The following is a 9,918-nucleotide window of genomic DNA, read 5'->3' as shown; positions in this document are numbered from 1 at the left end:
CAATCATGACAAAAAAAAAGGATGTCAGTCGGGCCGACTCGCTCGAATTGTTGAGTTATTCAGTTCGGGCTATTCAGGTTGAAATTTTCGGGTTATAAATTTTTTGCCCTAACATAACCGTAACCCATCAGGTTTTGGGCTAACCTGTCAGGCAAATCGGACCTTTTGACAATGCTTCATTCCAATTCTTATTTAATTAAAACTTTCTATTTTTACTACTTCACATGATGAAGTAATTGAACTATTTAATTTTCTTTATTTTGTGAACAATATACTATTTAATATAAGAGTATATTTTCTCTATCTCTCTCTAGTACTTCCTCCGTCCACGAATAAGAGTCCCGTTTTTCCATTTTGGTCCGTCCACGAATAAGAGTCTCAGTTCATAATTACCATAAATGGTAAAGAGACCTCACTTTCCACTAACTCATTCCACTCACATATCATTTAAAACTAATATATACAAGTGGGACCCTATTCCACTAACTTTATTCCATCCACTTTTCTGAACATTTCTTAAAACCCGCACCATTTAAAAATGAGACTCTTAATCGTGGACGGAGGGAGTATTAGATATGAATTTTCTTATAGTTTGAAAATCTAAAAAGATGTTTTCGCTTCAAATTTTCAATCACTTTTTTTCAAATCTCATTTCTCTGTCTTTCTCTTAAACTATTACAAAATAAAAAAAATTAAAATAAAAAAATATGATCAAATTCTTAAATATATTAATTATAAAAATTAAAATTATAAATATAATTATCAAAACAATCCGTAACTAAATTTAATTTTGAATGTGTTTTGCTTATTTTTTTTAACATTGAAAATTAAAATTGTATAATTAGCCCTAAATATTTAATTAGTCCAAAATTTTTAATTTTTAATATTAAAAAAAATTGAATCACAATCAAAATTAAATTTAGCTATAAATTAATTTAAAATTATATTCACAATTTTAATTTTTATAGTTAATTTATATAAGAATTTCATGGTATTTTTTATTTTAATTTTTTTACTTTCTAAAAGTTTTAGAGAATGAGAGAGAGGATCTGACATAAAAATTGAAAAAGTGAAACGAAAAATATCAATTCAAATAATCAAACTATAAGAAAATATCGTATTCAATACCCAAGAGAGATAGAGAGAAAATATCATACCCAGTACCTAGATATGAAAGTCCAAAAATGTCATCCATGCCATGGGGATATTTTTGGTGCAAAATTATGATGAATAGTGAAAAAGTACCACAAATGTGATTACAACTTAGTTCATGGACTGCCCATGATATTTTTAAAATTCAGGACCATTTGCGTAGTTTATTCTTAATATAGCGATGACATAATTATTGTGTAAAATAATACTAGTAAAGTATATATTTCTAAAATAAGAATAATACTCCCTCTGCTCTACAAGAATATGCACTCTTTCCTTTGAATATGCACTTTCTAATTTTAGAAAGTTTTTTCTCTCTATTGAGGTGGGACCCATTCTCCTCCACTAACAATACTTTAATTATTTTTTTCTCTCTACCTCTCTCTTACATTATCAATTTTACATTAAAATTCGTGCCGACCCCAAAGTGCATATTCTTTAGGGACGGAGGGAGTAAAAACTTATCACCTTTAGAAGTAATAATTTTAAAACTAATTATTCTATAACATGATAGTGATCATAAATTTGCAAAGAACAAAAGTGCTTAGCATATAATTAAAATATTTTGTATTCATTAAGTTTTCTAAAAACAACATTATACTCCTTCCATTCCATAAGTATATGCACTCTTTTCTCTTTAGTCAATTTCATATGAATATGCACTTTCTAATTTTGGAAAAGTCTTTTCTCTCTAATAAGGCGAGACTCATTCTCCACTAACAATACTTTAATTACTTTTTTTCTCTACATCCATCTTACTTTATCAACTTTACATTTAAACTTATGGCGTACCCAAAGTGCATATTCTTTGGGGACGAAGAGAGTATCAAAATATTATACAAAAAAAATCATGAAAGCAAGAACTATATAAACATTATTAAGGATATTAAACAATGAAACAAATACTAAATTGATAAAGTATTACTCCCTCCGTCCCCCATTAGGAGTCACTTTTTTCCAGTTCGGTCCGTCCCCAATTAAGAGTCACACTTCATTTTTACTATAAATAGTAGTAGGTCCCACATTCCACTAACTCACTTCACTCACATTTTATTATAAAACCAATATAAAAAGTGGGTCCCACATTCCACTAACTTTTTCAACCAACTTTTCTTTACATTTCTTAAAACTCGTGCCCGGTCAAACCATGACTCCTAATGGGGGACGGAGGGAGTATTTTAATTGGAAAGTGCAACCCATCGGATTGACCCGCAACCCTATTAAGTCAGCCTGTTTAACCCACCAATCCATTCGGGCTGCCCTATCTAGCCTATTTTATATTTGTGTTGTAAAATTATACTCCCTCCGTCCCAATATAAGTGACTTGTATTCCTTTTTGGGGTGTCCCACTATAAGTGACCTATTTCCATTTTTAGCAAAAAGTTATCTCTCTTACTTTATTCTCCACCTACTTTATTCTCTCTTCACTCATCTACTTTTCCCTCTCTCATATCTTACTCTCTCCACTTTTAACTTATTTAAATACCATTCCTTAAATCCCGTGCCCAAAAGAAGTAGGTCACTTATCTTGGGACGGAGGGAATACCTAATCTTATAGTTTTATCAAGTTATTCGGATGAACCCACAAATTTCATATTAGATTGACATCTTTAATGATAAGTTTAATTAAAACTTAGAATCATTTTATCTACTTCACGTGATCAAGTAATTGAATTATGCAATTTTCTTTATTTTATAAACAATATAATTAATATAACGATGACACGATGACACGATTATAATGTAAAATAATACTCCCCCGTTTTTTAAAAATAGGAAGGTTTGAAATGAAACGGGTTTTAATGCATAATTTGGTAAAGTAAGAGAGAGGGTGAGAAAAAAAATGGTAAAGTAAGAGGGAGGGAGAGGTAAAGTAAGAGAGAGGGAGAGAAAAATTAGTAAAGTAAAAGAGGGGGAGAGAAAAAGTAAGGAAATTAATGTTAGTGGATGATGAGATCCACTTTATCAGGGGTGTAAAAATTTTCTAAAATGGAAAGTTTGAAAGTTGTTATTTTTAAGGAACAAACTAAAAAGGAAAGACTTGCTATTTTTAAAAAATAGAGGAAGTACTAGTAAAGTATGTATTTCTAAAATAAGAATAATACTTTAATATAAACTTATGACCTTTAAAAGAGAATAAATTTAAAACTAATGTATTCTATAGTAATAATAAATTTGCAAAGAACAAAATGTTTAGCACATAATTTAAGTATTTTAACTTTATTATGTTATCCAAAAAAATTATATCAAAATGTTATTTTAAAAAAAATTCTGAAAGCAAAAACTATATAAATATCAATAACTATATTAAACAACGAAACAAATGTTAAATTTGTCAAGTACTCTATCGGGCTGACCCGTAATTTTATTGAGTCAACCTGTTTAACCCATCAATCCATTGGGGCGGTTTCATATAACTTGTTTTATATTTAGATGGTAAATGTTAATTTTTTTTTAAATGTTAAAATTTAATAACCCTAATTAATACAACAGCTTTTTGGATAGGAACAAAGAATGATTCATCCCACTCTCATCTAGAGAAACACAAGTACATAAAGGAGTCGCATTCTTATCTTCCCATAAAAATATAGTGAGTGATTGATTGAGAACAAGTGAGATTTTATTTCTCAACATGCAACCAGGTCCACAAAATACAAGTGACAATAATTAATGTGTTGATAAAGAATATGATTAGTATAAATTATGGTACCAACTATAAGTTATCACTTAATTTATCAATCAAATTACATAGTTGATCAACCCCATTTTATTAGACTCCACTCCAAGATTACATGTCCTCATCTCATCCACAGAAGAATGGACCACAAATATAATTGCCATTGTAGTAATTAAATTGTTGTAGTCCTGATTATAATTACATATTTGGTTACCAAAACTATATAGAGATAGAAAATTATCATTTCATAAAACTCCATTTAAAGTGAACAATCTATTATTATTATTATTATTATTATTATTATTATTATTATTATTATTATTATTATTATTATTATTATTAATAAAATGGAGTACAAAAATAAAATCTCCTTAAAAGTCAATTCATGAAATAGTTTACTTGTGGAAGATTTGATTTCACTCTAATAAACTTTCATGAATATACTAAGTTAGTTTGAAATTGACACTAGTGTAAAAGATTGTAATTTTTATAAATTCCATCTTTGACTAGCTTTATATTTTATAAAAACATAATTATTTTTATTATTCTAAATGATAAATATTTAAATTCAAAATTGGAATTTAGAAAGCCACGAAATTACATTTGGAAACTTAAACAAATGTGCAAAAAATTCATCTCGATAACAAACTAGTAGTTAAATTTGAGTTATGCAATGTAGTGCTCTCAGTTCAGTTTTATTCGATTGAATTCCATCCAACTCTGAACTTGTGCAATTAATTACTCCCTCCGTCCCACATAATTCAATCTAGTATTCTATTTCGGATTGTCCCATATAATTTATCAAAGTGTCCCAAATTATATGGGACGGAGGGAGTAAATCTCAAAATAGCCATCGTCAGATTGAAAAATCTGATTTTAATTCACACATTGTTAAACGTGTCAATAAAAAATGAGCAAAGCAACCACCACCACTATGTTTGACCGTACATTTCATAGCTCTGTCTCTGCTTTCACTTCAACTATACGTTTGCGAACCCCACCTTGAAAAAACAGTACCAACCAATTCAAGAACAAATAAAAATCAAATCTTTGCACGCAAATGCGATTGTTGCTGTGGTAGCTCTGATCAAGAAGACTCAATGGCGGCGCAAGTCTCGGCAGCCGCGGCCAGCGGCGATGTAGCGAGGGCCCATTTGGCCATGGCGGCGGTGCAGCTCTTCAACGGCGGTTACCACGTCATCACTACGGTGGCGCTCAATGATGGGGTCAACCAGTTTGTCTTCTGCGTGTTTAGGGACCTCTTGGCGCTCTCGATTCTTGCCCCTGTTGCCTATTTTGTGGAGAAGTCTGTAATTCGCATATTTTTTTCTCGTTGACCTTGATTTGTGTGTGTGTGTGATGAAGTGATTGATTGAGTTATTGTTTTGAATATGATGTTGCTGTGTGGTGTGGTGTGGGGAAGATAGATAATGGATTTGTTGAAGTGAAGATTGTGTGGAAGTATATTTTGCTCCAATTGGGGAGTTGAAAGAGGGGTTTATAGATAATGATATGAATTATGAAATGGTATCTCTATACACACAAGCACACACTCTGTTATCACATCGTATATGTGCGTGACAGAATAATTGCTTGGTTATGTTATTGTTTTGAATTTGATGTGTTTTGTGGTGTGAGGTGGAAAAGATTGAATTTTGCTGAAGCGATGATTGTATGCAAGTATGTTTAGCCCCAATTTGGTAGTTGCAAAGTGAAGATTGTGAATTTTGGCATTTCCACACACACACACACACACACTACACACTGCTATCACTTGCAGTCCTGTGTTAGTGTGTGAAGTTGAAGTTGAAATTGATGGTAGATGCTACTTGTATTATCTTGAATGCTTTCTGACAGTTGTGGAGCCAGTTTCAGCTTCGATGTTTGGGATATGGAGTTGTAAAATTCTTTGCCCAAGGGTTTCTAGATTGGAAGAAATCGAGCTCACAAGTTCTGTTAGGTTCTTGAATTTCGTAATTTGTGATGGAGAAACTCATGTTGGTTTCTCATACATATGATTTAACAGAAAAATGATATGAAATGTGCCATATAGTCTTTGAGTGGTTGATGATTTGATAGAGAAAATAGGTTTTTTGGTATTATTGTGGGAGTTTCCCATTGTTTGATCTCTGAATGTTGTGATAGGATTTAATTGTCTGACATCAGCATATTCTGATCCTTGACTGTCCTTTGTTGTTGAATGCTCATGTTTCTCGTGTGTTATTTGCTTTGAGGATTTAGTTATTGGTTCAACTAAATTTTGGAGGCTATGGATGGAATGAATGCAATATGTTTGAAGCTTTTCATATGAATTGGATTTTAGTAGCTGTTGTATATGTAAAGAAGATTTGGCGTGTCTTTGTATCTTTTCTTGTACTGTCATTCGACCACCCATATTTACTGGGGATATTAAAACCAGACGTTGTGAAAGCATTTCATCACTATGAAAGCCAAGTTTTAGTCTTTATGTAGTTGAAGCTGACTCTAGACAATTAGTGAGTGAAATTGTTGATACAGCAACCTACAGACCAACTTAAAATTGATGAAGTGCATTTTATTCACTGCCCTGATTAGAGTCTTGTGTCTCTAGTTAAAGATTCATAAAAAATGGTGTTATCCTGAAATGTTTTATTTTCTCAAGCTTTACCAATTTGCGTTTCCCTGTTTGTAGAAAGAAGAGGTTGCCTTTAAACAGAAGCCTTGTATTCACGTTTTTCCTTCTCGGGCTAACCGGGTAAGAGGAATATCTCTTATTCTCTATTTGGTTTTAATTTGCAAACACTACCACACTATAGTGACTTTATCTTCTCCGTGCTGTTTGGATTAGGATTTTCGGGAACCAGCTTTTATTTCTTCTCGGGCTTAGCTACACAAGTCCGACTTATGCTTCAGCCATACAGCCTTCTATTCCAGTATTCACATTCATTTTTGCTGTGATGATGGGGTCAGTCTAATTTCTTCGACACATTTTCTCTCTATCTCTCTCGTACTGCTTTGCTTGGTGCACATAACTTTTCTATGTGCAGGACAGAGACGGTCAATCTACGTAAAGTAGAAGGTCAAGTAAAGTTAGGAGGTACTCTTGTTTGTGTTTCTGGTGCCATTCTAATGGCTATCTTCCGGGGGCCAGCTGTGTTCGGACCCGAGGAGTTACTTACAGCAAATGCTGAGCCTAATGCCGAGGTTCAGTCACAACCTGCTCTCTGGTTGATATCCAATTTTCTGGGGTTAGGGATCGAGACTTGGCATCTCGGGGTTTTGTGCTTAATTGGAAACTGCATATGCATGGCTGCTTTTCTCGCCATTCAGGTAAATTTATCGATATTGCAACTGATTGTTTCTGTTTAGATTTTTCGCTACATAGTTCTTACATTGGATACAATTCTTGAAGTACCTTCACTATTTCGACACCCTGCCACTCTACTTCTTTGCATGACTATATCGGCTTAATTTTATGCATCTTCTATGTGTATCAGGCTCCACTTTTAGCTAAATATCCGGCTAGTATATCAGTGACGGCCTATTCATACGGTTTTGGTGCTATATTAATGGTAGCGACTGGAGTACTTGCAACGAATACATCATCAGACTGGAATCTCACAAAATCCGAGGTTATTGCAGTTTGCTATGCTGTAAGTCATCTCTTCTCTCCTTCACATCTTCTTCTTGGGTGACAATGGCAGTCGTTATGAACACATGAACTTATCTAAACTTCGGCTAATGGTTTATAAGTAAAACATCGTTACACTTTCTGTTCTGTATTTGGTTTTCGAGCCATGATTCTTCTCTTTGTCCATGAAGGTTGTAAACATATTTGGGATATCACCATTTTTGTATCCGACTACTCCTTTCTCTCTAAATCATACTACTATTTTTGTCTTGAATAGGGAGTTGTAGCATCTGCTCTGAACTACGGACTCGTAACTTGGTCTAATAAAACGATGGGCCCTGCCTTGGTTGCTCTCTACAATCCACTTCAACCTCTTGCCTCATCCATCCTAGCAAAAGTCTTTCTTGGAAGCACAATTTATTTGGGAAGGTTAGTTAATCTCAATGCCTCCTGCCTCGTTTTAGCGCAGGCGACGGTTTTATTTTCTTGGAGCAACTCATGCACAATTGCACATACACTATTTGCACTTAGTGAAGGATCATTTCATGTTTATTTCGCCTGTTTTGGAACAGCATTATTGGAGGAGTGCTCATTATAATCGGACTTTATTTGGTCACATGGGCGTCCTACAACGAGAAACAGGCAAGAAACGTGCTTCCTCATGTCCGGTCAACTGAGCCGCTCATTGACAGAGATTCACCCGTGAATAAGATATCTTAGCTGGTTTGGGCACGTTCTATCAGGAGCTCGAACATCGAAGGTCATCAGATTTGCGGCTTAAGAGGTTACATTGGTTATTCTTTACTGGGATTTCAAGATTTGTTTGAAAACTTTGAGCATATGTATTATGTTGTACTATATGTACTATATTTGAAAAAAAAAAATTACTTTGTGGTGCCCTTTTTTCCATATTATTTCCCAGATAATGTTCACTTTTTTTTGTGAAGAATGTGTTCAAAACAAGCACAGTAATAATGTATACTATTACTATGTTTATAAAGATAGCTTCATATACTTATTTTTCAGTTTATGCATATTAATATTTTTATGATGGCCAGGAATATCATTAGCTTACTGATTTAGTTCTGAATTCATGGAATTAATCAAAAAAGGTTGGGAAAAGGAAAGAAATTCTAAAATTTGTTTTTTTTTTTAGCTGGTACGGTTGGTTTTGAGAAAGCTTAGTTAGCTTACTCAATTATATCTTTCAAATTTTGGGCAATACCAAACTTTTGACCAATTTAGGTTTATACCATAAACTTTAAATGTGATTAAAAAATACACTAACTTTTAGTAACTTGTAGTGAATTCCTTATGATTAAATTTTTCGGTGAATAAAAGTGTGTGTATTCTTTTATGCATGACAATATAAGTTCGTCCTTAAATTACGTCGTTTAAGAGAATCGACGGTTAGATGATGTAGACATCCCGGCCCGGTGCACCACATAGGAATAAATTTAGGTGAAATTGAATTTTGTGGAAAATCTAAAAGTTGGTGTATTTTTTTGCTGGTGAAAACCGAACATGACAAAAATATTGATACTCCTCCATCCCTTAAAAATAGAGATATTGGGATGGCACGAGAATTAATGCGTAATTTGTAAAATAAGAGAGAGGAGGAGAATGATATTTAAAATAATGTTGGTGGATAGTGGAACTCATATTATTATTAGTGTAATGGTGGGTCCTATAGTGGTATAAGTTATACAGTACAAAATAAATTGATGTATATGGACAATGGGTTTGAGAGAACTTTCTATAAATGAAAATGAACTATTTTTTATGAAACGGATTTAAAAGGACAGTGTCCCTATTTTTATGGGACGAATGACTAATATTTTTTTTTGCTATTAGCCCTTCAAAAACAAAGTACATACCTTAAGTTGGCTATTCACATACAAAGTGCTCCTTGTATCTGCTATTAGTTGGCACACTTTAATCTGACACGAGTTTTAAGAAATGTATTAAAAAGTGGGTTGAAAAAGTTAGTGAAATGCGAATTCTACTTTTATAAAAAAATACTTTTAAAATAAATTGCGAGTAATAATGAGTTAGTAATATGGTCTATTACTGAAAACTAGTGGTGACAAATCGTGCGTGTTGGGTCGTTATCCAGAGACGGACCTACGTTGGTGGCTGGGGGATCATTGGAACCCGTTTCGACTATATATAGTACTCCCTCCGTCCCACAAAAGATGTCACACTTGTGGGACGGCATGTGATTTTAGGAGGTTTTATTTTGTGTGTTAAATGGAGAGAGAAAATATAATTTTTATATTCATGTGAGAGAAAACTTTTTCCATAAATGGAAATGTGACATCTTTTGTGGGACAAATCAAAAAGGAAAATGTGACATCTTTCGTGGGACGGAGGAAGTATATGTGTAGAACTTTATTCAAACTCTCTCTAGTTCAGTTGGTCACGGGAGCGTCGTGGAGACCATGAACACGTAGAATCGATCCCTCCAGGCCACATCAGT

At 33.3% G+C, this 9,918-nt stretch overlaps 1 protein-coding gene across 1 annotated transcript; it reads left to right on the top strand.

The window, feature by feature from the left end:
* Positions 1-4,789: 4,789 nt before the first annotated feature.
* Positions 4,790-8,457, top strand: LOC125214610 (WAT1-related protein At4g19185-like). Its single transcript, XM_048115706.1, has 7 exons — positions 4,790-5,135; positions 6,501-6,563; positions 6,657-6,773; positions 6,856-7,138; positions 7,306-7,461; positions 7,717-7,868; positions 8,012-8,457. Exons 1-7 carry the CDS (start codon positions 4,930-4,932, stop codon positions 8,157-8,159), a joined length of 1,125 nt encoding a protein of 374 aa, XP_047971663.1. The 5' UTR covers positions 4,790-4,929; the 3' UTR covers positions 8,160-8,457.
* The last annotated feature ends 1,461 nt before the right edge of the window (positions 8,458-9,918 follow it).

This window comes from Salvia hispanica, chromosome 3, assembly GCF_023119035.1.
Source record: "Salvia hispanica cultivar TCC Black 2014 chromosome 3, UniMelb_Shisp_WGS_1.0, whole genome shotgun sequence".
NCBI lineage: Eukaryota > Viridiplantae > Streptophyta > Magnoliopsida > Lamiales > Lamiaceae > Salvia > Salvia hispanica.
The sequence above is the reverse complement of the archived record's forward strand: the minus strand, read 5'-3'. Positions and strand labels throughout refer to the sequence as shown.